General features: G+C 41.8%; 1 protein-coding gene across 1 annotated transcript in view; it reads right to left on the bottom strand.

Moving 5' to 3' along the window:
- ITGA4 (integrin subunit alpha 4) overlaps nt 1–14,650 on the bottom strand; it is a 38,072-nt gene extending 23,422 nt beyond the window's left edge. The window contains exons 1-9 of the mRNA XM_086615260.1: nt 14,466–14,650; nt 14,239–14,360; nt 7,164–7,270; nt 6,936–7,065; nt 5,523–5,590; nt 4,719–4,848; nt 879–964; nt 493–552; nt 263–400 (exon numbers count right to left, since the gene is read on the bottom strand). Of these exons, the coding sequence (XP_086471386.1) occupies nt 263–400; nt 493–552; nt 879–964; nt 4,719–4,848; nt 5,523–5,590; nt 6,936–7,065; nt 7,164–7,270; nt 14,239–14,360; nt 14,466–14,650 (1,026 nt within the window). The remainder of the gene's footprint in view (nt 1–262; nt 401–492; nt 553–878; nt 965–4,718; nt 4,849–5,522; nt 5,591–6,935; nt 7,066–7,163; nt 7,271–14,238; nt 14,361–14,465) is intronic.
- Nucleotides 14,651–14,861: the final 211 nt, after the last annotated feature.

Genomic DNA, 14,861 nt, shown 5'->3' on the forward strand with positions numbered 1-14,861 from the left:
TGTCACCACCTGAAGTTACTATGAGACAAAACCAGTCTGTCCTCAGTTCTAACACTAGCGCCAGTAACAGCGTGTTGTATTTTACACAGCCAGCCTGTGCAGTGTGATGCAAAATCCCAGTGCTGCTGGCATTGTTATCACGGTTCTGGAGTTGTTTTTCCTACATCCTGGAAAACTGTATGATAAGAGAGAGGAAATCTCTTCTTAGCTTGTTATACTAGAATGACTGTGTTACCATGTGTTTTTAAGAGAAAATACTTACAGAACCTGAATTCATATAGACATAAACTCTTCCTTCTTCTCTGATGGTACTTTGCATTGGAGCACCGATGAGCAAGTCTGAGAGGCCATCTGAATTCAAGTCCACAGCACAAACTGCAGCTCCAAAGTAAGAACCCAGCTGTGTGCAAACATGAAATCACATTATTTTTGAGTTTTGATGAAGACACGCTACAAGTTTTAAGGTGCAGAAAAGTAGTATGAAAGATTTACCTTTTTACCCCTTAATTCAAATAGAATATTTAATTCCTTCTCAATGCTGAAAATGTATGCCTAAAATGAAAAGAAAATGTAAGTAGAGTTCAGTAAACAGTAATACTGCACTTTCCTGTGCTTTCTCTACAGTATGTGCTAGAGAATCAGCAAAGTAACACACAATACCAGAAGGTACAGCTATTTCCTGTCTGTACCCTTCTTTAACACCACAGTTCACAGCAATGTTATCTAGACTGTCTTCCCTCATTCCTTCTTTGACTTGTTTCCCCATGATAAATCATATATATCTGACACTTGTCTTTGATATGCTAATCTAAATTGGAAAATCATGAGTGGGTAGTGGGGGTATATTCTTCAAACCAATAGTATAGACAATCTCTTACTTTACCAGTCTGTTCCTGTTGGGGAGCCCCGCCAATTACTTCTGTACTGGCTGATGTCAGAAAATGTCCAGCTCCAACAGAGTATCCTGTAAATTAGAAATGCACTATTCAAAACTGGAAATGCTATATAAAGCAAAAAAAAAAAGCGTGAGCATGACGTATAAAAGCTGTCAACACCACAAATTATTGTAAGTTTGATATTCAGACCTCATGCCAGTTAGCAATGAAAACAGAAAAGAAAATTTTTGAAACATAAGCAACAGGTCAATACAAACAGTAAGTTCCAGCAAGCAGAAGCAAGTGTCAGAACACTCATTTCTTCCCAGGATCTCAATCACCTCCCATATTTTAAAAGCCCATAAAATGGGCTTAAGACAAGGGGCAATGGCTTTAAACTGAAAGAGGGTAGATTTAGATTAGATTTAAGGAAGAAATTCTTCACTCTGAGGGTGGTGAGGCACCACAATAGGTTGCCCAGAGAAGTTGTAGATGTGTAGAAGTGTTCAAGGCCAGGTTGGATGAGGCTTTGAGCAACCTGGTGTAGTGGAGGGTTTCCCTGCCCATGGCAGAGGGGTTGGAACTAGATGATCTTTGAGGTCCCTTCCAACCCTAACCATTCTATGATTCTATGAATTGCAAACACCTTCTGTTAATGCATAATCTACAATTGTTCAGTGAGTCCATATTCTAATATAAATAAAAAAAATCAAATGTCCATACAGTGCAACATGGAAACACTTGATTCAATTGTTACTCTTTGAGTATTGTTGTAACTGGACCGCAGAAAAATGAAATGTAGTGCTACTTACATGCATGTGCTCATACACATACACACACACGTAGAGCATTATGGATATACACAAATGAAAATGTCAGGAACAACTGGAATAAAACCTTGATTATGTAATAAGAAAATGTTGCATCAGCTTTTGTAAATGAATCTACACACAAAGTATTTCTGTATGTGGAGACAGCTCTTAACAAACAGGACCATATTTTGGTGCAGACATCCAGCCACACAATTGCAAACTGAAGGGTAACACCTTAATCTGTAGCGACACAAGTCATCCTCACTCTTTCCAAAATACATGATGGCTAAATTGAAACAGGGAAGACAGTTAACATATTCTGCTACTCTTACATTTACTGAAAGACTGTTGATTTTCACAGCATACAGGGAAAATGGAAAAATCATCTTGGATCAGATGAGAACGAGCCTTAAATCTTTAATCTGTGAAGACAACTGTTTAGAATTCACGTTCTCATTAAGCCAGCTTTTTCGCTTCATATTTTAAGCTAAGAGTTGCACAAGGCAATTTATCATATAAAAGTCAACACCTAGTTTTTACTTATTCAACAAAAAAATTAAGCTTAAGTGGATGAACCTTAATTTACCTCCTCTGACCTTTATTTTCTACTTATTTTGGTTTTGCTGAAGTGTAAACATTGGTAATTCTAATGAAACTGTTTGGCGGAGGGGGATCACATAATTGACCCTTTAAATTTAAAGGCATAGTCAAATGAAATTTTACTTCCAACTCTAGCATTCTCTCCTCTTTACCATTACTAGAGTTGTTCTGTTTTCTGAGATGTCATTTGTCTTTCCCAGATTCCCAAAAGAAACTACCTATTTGTCATTTCTTTAAGGCAGTTTGTTAAGTGCCTAAAGTTACTCTTTCATCAGGCCCAGATGAGTTGAAAGACTGACTGACTTATCTCATTCCTTTTAAAGAAGTCAGTTATTAATCTCCAAGATACTCTGAAGGAGTAAAAGAAATACTACCAAAAGTTATGTATTACCAGCTTCTCTTTCTAACTTCCTTCCTTCTTTTAATTATCTAGTACTTAAACAGCTTTGTTTCTTCCAAATTACAGAAAATGTTATGATACTTTTGCACACTCTTCCTGCAAACTCTCATTTGTTAATTATTACATTTTTAATTACATTGTCAAAGAGCAAATAAAGAAGCCAACTTCTCAGTCCCTGCCAGAAGAAGGATAGTGTAATAGATAATTATGTCTAGTCATGTGCTTGAATTACACTCTGGCCACAATATACTTCCACCACTTGGTAAGGATATTTTTGTTCATTTAAGAGAGAGACAAACTCAGTCCTCAAAAAAAAACCCACCAACTTTGGCAATAGAATTAACCCTAAATATATTCTGGTCTTAAAAAATGCCAAAGATGAGACAGAACAGAAGCTGAGGGAGGGGGAGGAAGGTACCTTTACATTCTTTCAACTACATTATGTACTATTGTGAGGGAATGGAGTGGAGGTTTAAGTAGCATGTAAGTAACGCAGAATTTCAGGTTTATCACAGCTGCTAATATAGCGACACACAGGTGAGCCAATGGTCCCTTTCTTCACTTTCCTCTAGAAAGGGCAAGTTTAGAGGACACAAGCCAAGGTAGCATGCTGGCTGCTATAGTGTTGTGGTTTAACCCCAGCTGAAACTAAGCACCATGCATCTGCTCACTCACTCACACCTGCAATGCGATGGGGAGGAGAAGCAGAAGAAAAACTCAGAGGCCAAGAAAAAGACAGTTTAATAGGCCAGGAAAAGAAAAATATTACTAATAACAACGATAATAAAAGAATACATAAAACAAGTGATGCACAATACAACTGCTCACCACATGCTGATAGATGCCAAGCCTGTTCCCAAGCAGCGATCGCCTGCCCCTGGCCAACTCCCCCACTTTATATACTGAGCATGATGTTCTATGGTATAGAATATCACATTGGCCAGTTTGGGCCAGCTGTCCTGGCTATGCCCCCTCCCATCTTCTTGTGCATCTGGTACAGCATGGGAAGCTGAAAGTCCTTGACTGCTTAGCAACAACTGAAAACATGTGTAGTATCAGTATTGTTCCCATACTAAATCTGAAAACATAGCACTATACCAGCTACTAAGAAGAAAATTAGCTCTATCACAGCCAAAACCAGGACATGCAGTTGCACCAGGTTACTGGAGAAGTGTTTGTGAAGCAAACTCCAGCTGATCTCAGGTTTCCCTGCACCCTCCCCAGCACAGTCCTTATGTGATCTTTTACCCATTTGCCTATATCTGGCTTTTTGCTATCGATGAGTTGACTCATGGTCACAGGCAAAAATACTTTTGCTCAGGATTTCAGGAAGGACAGACAAGCTTTTCTTAGTGTGTAGTGAGAAAACTGAAGCTGCTGATGGTTCTGGCATAAACTCCTACAAATTCTAGCACTAAATCCAGCTGATTACTTGGATATAGGTACATGAGTAGGAGCTTCACGGTCTTCCTTGCAGACATTCGTAGATAGGGTTTGCCCTCCCATGTATCCAGACCAAGATATGGTTGGAATTAAAAAAAAAAATTAAAAAATCACAATTGGAGGCAAGTCTGCCTCTTAAGATCATGGCATACTTCCTCTTATTGACAACGGAATTAAGCCTTGTTTTCTTGCAGCTTTCATTGTAACTATCTTTTCATATTTCTGTCATATGTGAAATCATTATGGCTTTTGCTACAAAAGCCCCTGGCAGCATTTCAGAGTTAACAGTGAAGTGCAAACCATTGCTAACCAGAAGCATATCTCTACCTTCTAAATCAAGAAATGATAGAAACTCAGTGGAGAGATGATAAAACCAGAAATCCAATGTTTGAGAAACTTCCATGTAAAAAGAACAGAGAAGAAGCCTTATAATTAAACATTTAACAAAATCAGAACACAGCTTTAGAACCATTGCTTCTGGGATTAATAAAGAAATCCCTGATAAACACTGTGCACTCACTTCGAGATCAACTATTTAGCTAATTCTTTGACTTATATTTTCGTAAAGTATGAAATATTTTTAAGTACCTAGATAACTGCCAAATTTCACTTGGTTATTCGAATCTGTATAAGCATGGATGGTATTTGCAGTTGTGTTGTATACAAAAACAGACCCAGTCCAATAAAATGATCCAGGAGCTCCCATTATAATTAAGTCCTAAAAGAAAAATAAAACAAAGCCATGTTATTCATATTTAAATATTCATAAAGATAAGTGAAACAAGTCAAATGCTTTTCCTTAGATCTCCTGTGAGCTCAATGAAATGCTAAAGGAGATGCATCTGGGTCAGGACTAGGGGATTACCACTAGATCACAGACAGCATTTTTCAGACTTTGTACAGATATTGCTATTAAAAACTTTGAGCTGTGAGCAACTGAAAAGAGTAACATACAGGATATTCTCTTCTCAAAAGATTTTTTTAGAAATCATAATCGTAGGGTGAAATGGAGACTAAATAATACAAAATATCACTCTGTAAAGCAAGAAGGTAAGCATTATTAGCCTTAATGTTACATCGGATTACTTTAAAGAGAATAATAAAACTTCATACTCTGTTATATTCGTGCTCTTTTTCCAGAAGAAAAGTAATTTTGGATTTAGTAAGGTGTAAAGTATTAGTTGGGAATTATCATGCACATGTTATCAAGATTCAAGTAAAAAGAAGTGGGAAAAGTCTGACTTTTCCTTCCCACAAAAAAAGTGCTAATGTTCATGTTTACATATACACTTTTATGTATGTATACATATATGTAAGTATATAGAGGGAGAGAGGGAGGGAAGGAGGGAGGGAGGGAGAGAGAGAGAGAAGTTTGGTATCTTTAATACACACCTCAATGTAAAAACTAGACATTCCAGCCTGGCATGACCCATGGTCTTCTCCAAACTTTCGCGCATGATCTGGGAACGGGCAAGAAATATTAAAAAAGATGAGAAGGATGTAGTTTCAGAATTTGTTACCAGGTCTTCAAAAGAAGTTGAGATGAGATAAAAAAAAAAACAACACCACAACAGAACAAAACACTGGTTTTAAGTTCTGTAATAAAACCAAAAACACTGTATAGTCTTTAGTTTCAATATAGTATTGCAATAAACTCAAAGCACTAAGTATCACTTGATCATAGCTTCCTTTGAAATCTTGTGACTACAAGGCTACACTCTTCCTTTTCAATTGTTCCATGAATGAAATAGCACAAACAGTTTGAGCAGCTCAGCTAGATGAGCTTAACTCTTCTCTTCTACTCTGTATAATTCAGGCATAATCTGATTGACGGGCTTAGGTATCTTGATAGGAGTTGCCCTGATGCTCCGCTAGTGCTCCGAAGGGCTTGTGTTATGTCTATCTTAGACATATTGGTGTCTATCATCCTTAGCAGTCGTCTTTACATCCAGCTCTCCCAGCTCTTTTTCCTGCTTTTCTTTGCTAACTGCTCCCCCGTCAGGGTTCTCTTCACCTCATCCACAGATTTTTTTCACTTAAAAAGTCACCAAAGATAAAAGCATGATTTCAACGAAGCTTGTAACAGTCTCTGAAGCCAACAATGGGACGTTTGGTGGCATTACTCTATGGGCCTGCATAGAGAGGCCAGATTGTCAGCTCTTCCTCACATTGGCAAAGGGCAGGGTCATGAGATTGTTTCCGGGATGGGAGGGAGGTGTGAAAGGGAAGGCAGGGATGGACTTGTTTGATAGCTTCAGGTCTTGACTCTTACTCTGCTCCTGCAGTCATCTAAGGAAGGACCACTGAAGGTCTCACACCACAGCAGTGGCCTTGGCAGAAGGCAAGTGAGGAACACCAACACACACTGTGTCAAGGAACCACAGCAGCTTTCTATCAAAGGCTAAGGAGCAGACAATAACAATCATTTGCAGGTTATTACTGCTGCTCTGCTGTGAGGCATCCTCCTAAGCAGAGCAAGCAAATGACAGAGTAAAGGATGGAAGGATGTTCTCTACTGGCCTGTTTTTGAGAAGCACACATCCTTCAGTGATCCAGTCCAAGGAGCAAGTATTCTGATGCTCTATTTAAACTGATTTTTTGCCTGTTGACTGCAGCTTTTCTTTGAAGTGATAAACATTTTGCTAACAAATTTACATCATAAGCTGAGCTCGTATCATCAGTACTCAATCTTCAAACCCTTGGCTGCAGAAAGCCTGCTCAGAGCAACACAGGCTCTTCACAAACTCCGCACCATACAAATACGTATCTTGCCTTTCCCTGCGAAGGACACAAGATTCCACTTACCTATATAGCATGGGCATATTCTTCTGCTCAGTTCAGTTCGAAAATCAGAAGAGATGGCAAAACAAATACCATATGGGAGTTTGTGTTCATTTTTTATGTAAAAGATATTTTTCCATCTATGTCCACAAGCCTATGGATAAAAAGCAAAAATTGCATTTGACACAGAAGCATAAGAAAGGTGAAGGTGGTCTGACAAACAGACACGCAGCTCCAGAAGTTAATACATACAACGATAGATCCATTTTCTTTTGGCTGCCTCGATAAGCTGACACCCAGCCACTGATTATCACGCTCTTCCAAACAAGTCTTCCCACAGCGCTCTCCATTGGGGTTGCCTAGGACACAAAACCAATGCTCTGAGAAGGGGGACAAGCTGAAGGGCCACGTGGTGAGTAACAGGAGCACCCAAGAACCACACAGGGAGACCACGCTAACTCAGGCTTGGTGGACCTGACCTCTGTCTCTGTCTTACACAGGCCACATAGGCTTTTCACTTTCTTCTTGAAGAAAGGTACAACTCCATGTAGCCAAAGGGAGTGTACTAGTTTTGAACACGATAGGCTGGCAGTGAGGACTGGCCTTTCCATCGTTATTGAAATTAAGATAGAAAGTGACATTACACTCAGATGAAGGGTTGGCTTTGCAAGTGTTCTTCAGCCTAAGAGTTCGTAAGAAATACAAGTAATATCCATGAGTGCTACATAAACTCTAGCCTAAAGCAAGCATCTCTCCAACTACACATCTATTGGTAGCAGACCTTAAAATGATCCCTACTGCAAATGGCTATCAAATAAAGGGTGTATAACTGCAATCTCTACTGGGGATGTCACATTATTATGTATGCATGTCCTGTGTACTCCTTGCACTGTTGCAATTATTTAGCAGTAGCTCTTTGGTTTTGTTCTTAAGGAGAGTTAATTTTTAAAACCTTAGAGAACATAGTGAAATTTCTTCTAACTCCCCCAAAAGGTTACAGTATTGCCGAGTTAGCAAATATTTGCTTCCTTCTAGAAAGCGGTAGTGGTACCCCCGGTAAGGAGAAGCTACATATTTAAAAGTATTCTAAGTTATGTAAAGCAAGCTTTTGATTTGCAAGATGTTCATATGAATAAGTATTAACCAATTTATTGAACCGATATTTTCTATGCATCAGCACTACAGTTTATGAAAAAACTTCTTATAAAATAAGGAAACATATCACATCGTTTCAACAAGCTCTTTCGCATAACTTCTAAGACTTTCTCAGATGCAATGCAGTTACCAAACTTCTTACCAATGCAACCCAAAACTTCTGAGGTTTAAGGGTTTTAGTTACCCAAAGAGGGTGCCAGTACAGATTGCAGAGATACCTACCAGTGCTGACGGGAACACGGCTTGGGAGGAACACACAGAAACCAACAGCCCCCAAAACTGTGCTAGCACCAGAGCTGACATGTATTACTGTCCAATGAATTAGAGTTTAAATAATACACTCCTAATTCAGCAGACGTGTTGAATTCCTTTTACAGGACATAAAACTGCACAATACTGACTGAGTGTGGAAACAGAATAAAGGGATACACCTTGTCTATTTAGTAGCCAGGAGAAAGACGAACGACTGTGGGCTTTGCTATATACATTCTCACAACCAACACTGACTTAAATGATTTTATACCTAGAATGTCATGCACTTTTTGAGAAAAAAAATACCACATTAATGGAATCAAGATGATTATCATATGGTAAGAAAATTGTCAGGAAAAGCATTTGTAGGAATAAAACTCAACAGCCATCCCCGTTTCAGAGCTTGTTCCCTACTATTACTTGTGACAGGTGTAGCAACTGACATTTCTCTGAAGAAACTGCTGGAGCCTTGATTTCTTCTACTTCCATACTACCTCTTCACTTTTTCCAAACATCATGCTTTCTCCCTGCTCCGATGGAAAGACCAGAGTAGTGCAGTCAGGAACCCCTCACCACACTGCAGCGAGGACGACACATCCTGCACACTGCAATTGTACTCTACCTTCTTCCAAAACCAAGACACTTCACAGGGCCAAGAGGCATCTGACCCTCCTTAACCTCCTTTTTACCACTTCCTCCCTCATATGCCTTTTCCTAAGACATCAAGGAAACAGTATGTAAAATTCAAGTAAACAAGAACCGACCTTAGCACTCACAATAACATCACACTCAATTGTCTTTGGGACAAGAGATTTTATGTTACTGTAATTCAATAATTCCTGTAGATCACCTGAGGAACGCTAATTAACAGCGTAGGCTCTTATTCCAAGACGAACACAAATGAAAATGCCTTCCTTTAAAAATCTACTAAAATGAAGTTGATTTTTCTGCAGGTTGTCAGTTACTGAGGTTTAAACAATAAGCTTCTGAATTCTCCCACTTGGCTAGTGTCAGTGACATGAACTTCCATGTACTGAATATATACCGTTTTCAGGCACAAATTTGGAATTTAGTCTTGGAATTTAATTTTTGAGTTATGTCATGTAGAACTCCACACTTCCTAAGGGAGACATTTCCATGATTTGCATGAATTACAGAACATGTTAATCTGATCGAAATCTCCTCAGAAAACAAAGTTCCATTACATTCCCATGTGTAAGAATTAATCCTCCTTTAAATCAGAGCAGGCACTTCTGGTAACTCCCTTCTAGCAATGCTTTCTGTCCTCTTAAGACAATGACTTACCTGGGACTTCCTTTATAGCGTATGTGGATTTGCAGGAAACAGAAGAAGTGGAGAAGACCAGTGTCATAAATTTAGATTTGAAAAGGATTTCTGAGACTCTTTATTTGAGTCAAAGAAGACCAGATGGTGATGATGTGAGAGATAAGAGGAAGTTTTGCTCATCTCAGTGCTTTATTCCTGTGCCTATTTCAGAAGTCCGTAACAAGAAGCAGCAACACCATTCCTTCATGCTCGTTGGACTGTATTCCCCTTTTCCTTGGTTCCAAGCATATGTTCTTGACTCAGGTTCACTTTGGCCCTCTGCTGACCTGCTGCCTTATGTGTCCTCTCTCTCTCTGACTGGCAAGTATTCAATCACCTTGGAAATGACAGGCCTTCGTGGGCGAGAGAAGCATGAGCTTAACATCCCAGACACAGTGACGAGCCCCTGCTCAAGGTATGACATGATGAAACCTTTATTGAATGAGAAGAGCAAACGCTGTATTCTGCACAAGCAACAGAGCAGCACTGCCTAAGCTCAAGAGGACATGGCAGCTTGGTTGCCTCAGGGAAAAGGAGCACGCGCTGTCATAAAGGCACCGAGAGATAAGTAATTGCCCAGCCTGTGCACATTACGCAGCTGGAAGATACGCTTCTGCTGCAACCCCCGCTGCACGCAGCCGCGGAAACAGCACAATCGCACATAAATAAGGTCACGACTTACAAAACCACTTCTAGCTTTGGCCTCAAGGACTTTCATACAGATGTTTGCAAAGTCATCTGAGAAACCAGTTTTATATAACTTGGTCCAGTGCCTTCTATGCCCAACAGCCTCCCATGATCCTTTTTATCCTCCCAGACTCAACTTTGGTTCTATTGCTAGCTGATTAAAACTATGAAGTCCACTGCAAAGACAACAAGCCTTCCGGTATCTTGCCACTAGATGTGAGGGCCTCATCAGACTCTTTTTTTCATTCATCCAGGGCAATCTTTTTTTCACAGATTCAATAGGTCTTATCCCTCTTTCGTCCCTCAAATCACTTCTGTCCAAAACATTTTAGTTAAGTGCCAGCTGTTTCGACAACTTTGTAACAGACCTAGGTCCAGAAGGTCCTGTCTTCCTTGGAATAGTACGACTATTTCAAAAGGAGATCACTGGTAGGATAAGAACAATGCAAGTGAGATCAAAAAGCCAAACTACCAAAGGCAAAACTTACTGAAATCAGAGTTGAACAAACACAGGTGAGCCTTTTGGGAAAAAACATTAACTGTTCACTTTCCCATCGTAATGATTCAGCTGGGGGAGCTAGAGGGCAATTTGTTCATAAGGTTAATTGTAGCAGGGACTTAAGAGGAAGGCTGAAGGACTAAAACTGCAGGCAGAGCTTTCTGGCCTTACATTAGACAACATGCAGTGAATTTACTGTGTACGTGCATTTATAAAACTTTTTTTTTTTTTTAGACAGGATAGCAAATTTTACATATTGTTTTCTGTACTTTTAGCCAATGAATCACTCTGTTCCAAATCTGAGAGTGATTTCGTTGCAGAGTTTCTGTAACGTTTTGTTAAGTCCAAAATGACTAAAGAACTTACTGCAAATCTCTCTGCAATAATCTGAGTTCCCAAACTGATGTGGGCAAGGCCTTGAAATTCAAAAGACTAGAAGACTGGTAGAAGACGGACACTTAGGGTTCAAATAATAAACCTGAAGCATTTTATTTTGTATTTGTGCCTAGAGCTTGATTACAAGCCTCTGCATCAAACATAAGTCATCATTTAAAGATACTCCAAATACAAATAAATCAGCAGACTAGAATACTTGACACCATTGACAGAAGTACTAGAACTAGAAAAGCCACTCTCAAAACATCACTCCTCTATTCAGCAATCAGAGAGAGATTTAAAAGTGCCAGTGAGGGGCTGGGAAGACAAACATTTGCTAGTGCATCTCACAGCTCCTCTCGACTCTTAAACCAGCCCAGGCCCCTGCAACACCTTGAACAGCATTAAAATTCTCTAAAGTATGCCTGGATGAGTTGTTTCCAGATGCTGGGATGACTGCAGCACAGGACTATTCCCAGCAACTCTTTCTCTACTGAGGAAGCAGATAGGGACGTGTAACATAAAAAAACACAACAGCAGTTTTGTGTGATCAGAGGCTTCCTAATTGTGCATGAATCCTTCACTAATTAGTTATGCCAGTTTCAAGGCTACTTTAGTGAAAAATAGCAACAAAGTGTTTTAACATATTTATGACTAATTCCTATCCATTTATTACAGAGGCCCAACATTTGGAAAAACCCACTTCTATTGCCTGTGGTCAGCTCTTCTTTTCTATGACTCATAATTAGAAATTTATTTTCTCAAATATTCTTTTACTGAAAGAAATGTGAATTCAAGTATTTAAAGAAAGATAAAAATACCTGTTTCTCAATTTGCCTGTCCCAGCAATATAACATATCCCTGCACAGTTTTCAAAGGAAATTGTCCTATTCTACAAGATCAGAACCCAAACTTGTCACTGGCAAGAATCCAAGCAGAAGAACGAGGAGGTCACTGACTGAAAGACACAGCATTGATAAAACCATTATGTCCAAAAGTTACTGACAGCCTGAATGAGTTAGACAAGAGATAATTAAGTTCAGCTTTGCAATTGCAAGTTCCCTTGTGTATTTCTGTGACCGCTTGGCAGGATGGCAGAGGTTTAACAAACCTCAGCTACTATCCTACTTCATTTACATCCCATGCACCACAGCCGCCTTTGGCTTCTTCATTGACCTCATTGACCTGTTTTACAATAGAGCACTTCTTTTCAGTATCTATTTAACTTCAGAAATACTGTGGACATACCTTAGTGATGCAAAGATGGCATCTAGCACTAAGGGAAACAAACATCTGGCAAAAATCTCTTGTGACAAAACAAGATGGTAAACATCACTGTGTAAACCTGCGGCTTCTAAACCCAGGAACAGAAGCTGTGCTAAAATAAGCATTTGGAACCACATAAACATTTTCATTCACCTGCTGCATCATTTCATTTAGAATCCCCTAAGCTACTGAGGAAAAGCCCATCAAGCTACTTCATTAGAGCTTTTGTTTCTCCACGGGCTAAATGAGTAAGCCGAGAAGTACCGCAGATGTATCTAGTTTTCAAAGAACTTGAAACCTTCTACCTCCTTTCCTTTCCCACACACAGTGAAGGACTATTTTTACCTCCAATCCAGGAGTAGAGGTTTATTGCCTCTTAGCATATGCTATTTTACCACTTCAGTTGACTTCTTTGACTTTTGCAAGCCTTCTCTTACAAATAAGCAGCTGGAGAAAAAAGCTCTCTGTTACATATCATTTTCAGTAGATCTAATATTGGAATGAAATTGATGAAAAAAAAAAAAGAAAAATAACTACTTGAGCTGGAATAAGTTTAACTGCAGTTCTTTCTACGAGTGACCGCTTGTCTTTTCCTTACATGGCTACAAGTAAAGCAGCACTGAAGTATCCCAAGTTATTTTTTTGTAACTAAGCTACAAAAATCTATTTCTAGCTGTAGAAAAGAAATGGATAGAACCTGTCAGTTTTACACGTTACACATAGACACGTAGAGAAATAATTGCTTTAACGTTTTTGTCACAGAATGCTGCGTTCTGCCTTGAAAGCCCATCAGTCCATGGTGCATTATCGCTTTATTTAAACCCTTTCCCGCGCTTCTTATCCTTACTGGGCGGCAAGTTCATAATTTTAACGGATTGGATAGTCTTGGTCACAGCAGGATAGAAAGTTCCCTTCCATGCATAGCACAGGGATAGAAGGCACTGTATGCAAGGGGGACAAGAACAGAACCCATCAATTCATGCATAGTCATGGTAACCCATTGCAAAGTGTTCTCCTTTTTAACAAGTATCAAACACTTGGAAGTTGGGTAAGTGCATCCAGTTACCTCCCCCAAGCACGGGAACTGGAAAAGTAGAAGTTAGGTTAAATGTAGGAGCTAGAAAAAAAAAAAAGATTCAGTGAAAAATAGCCTTGTTCCCCTGAAACTGAATCTTTCAACAAATTTGCAAGCAGAGAGAACTCATCGGCAAGATCACTGTAGTTCAGAGTTACTTTAGGGCAGCTTCTACGAAAGGCAGGCTTTGCAGAAGAAAAGACCATCTAGGCACATACTTCCACCCTCTCATCTCTGACCTAATTGCATTCGCCCTCTGCTTTGAAAGCTGAACTAGCTTTCTGCTGAGAAGGACGAGGGACAGACCGATCACGAGGCTTTTGAACTGGGTGCTGAGGTGCGACAGAAAACCGTAGGAACGGGAGCTGTCACTCGCGACTTCTCTACACCAAGTTTTCGTGCGTTTCTTTCCGTCTGCCTAACTAAAGGTGCCACCGCTGCCGCTCTTCGGCAACAGCGCCGATCTCGCCCCTTGGCGAGAGGGAAACGCCAGTTTAATCTGGAGAGGAGCCGGGAGAAACCGCCCGCAAGCCGTAGCCTAGAAGGCAGCGGCAGAGGAGCCGCGGTGCGCGCAGGGCGGGCGGGCACGGACCGCCCGTCCCGGCCCGTCCCGCCGCCGGCGCGGACTCCCCCGCCGCCCACCCCGGCCCCTGCGCCCGGGTCTCCCCGCCCGCGCCCCGCCGCCGACTCACCCAGCTGGAGCTGCTCGCACCACCCGCGGGGGTTCCTCCCGATCCGGCACCGGAAAATGGCCCCGGGGTTGGCCACCGAGCTGTTGGCGGGCCAGCTGGCCCGGGGGGCGCCCGCCACGAGCCTGCGGGGCAGAGACGGCAGCGTGAGGGCCCGCGGCCGGGGGAGCCGGGAGAAGGCGCGACGGGCGGAACGGGACCCCACCGGGACGGCCCGGCCGGGAACTCACCATCTCTCCTCGCCGTGGCCGTGCAGGAGAACCGAGTACCCGAAGAGGGTCCCGTTGCCCCCCCGGAAGAGCAGCGGGTGCTGCGTGTCCAGGTTGTAGGGCCGCGCCGTCGGCAGGCACTGCCACAGCAGGAGCAGCGGGGCGGCCCAGCCCGCGGCCCCCCTCGCCCTCCCGCAGCTCCGCATGGCTCCGGCCGGCCGGAGGCAGACGGGCGCCCGGCACCGACTTCCCGCCTCGCTCTGCTCCCCCGCTGGGCGAGGCAGCGCCGCGCCCCCGGCCCTGCCCCTGCCCTGCCCCAGGACGGTGGCAGCCCGCGCCCTGCGCCGTCTCTGCTACCGGCAGGCCGAGCCGGGCCGGGCCCGGCGGCAGCCCGGGGTGGGGGTGTCCGCTCCGGGT

The sequence above is a fragment of the Tauraco erythrolophus genome, chromosome 8 (genome assembly GCF_009769465.1).
Source record: "Tauraco erythrolophus isolate bTauEry1 chromosome 8, bTauEry1.pri, whole genome shotgun sequence".
NCBI classification, from domain to species: Eukaryota; Metazoa; Chordata; class Aves; order Musophagiformes; family Musophagidae; genus Tauraco; species Tauraco erythrolophus.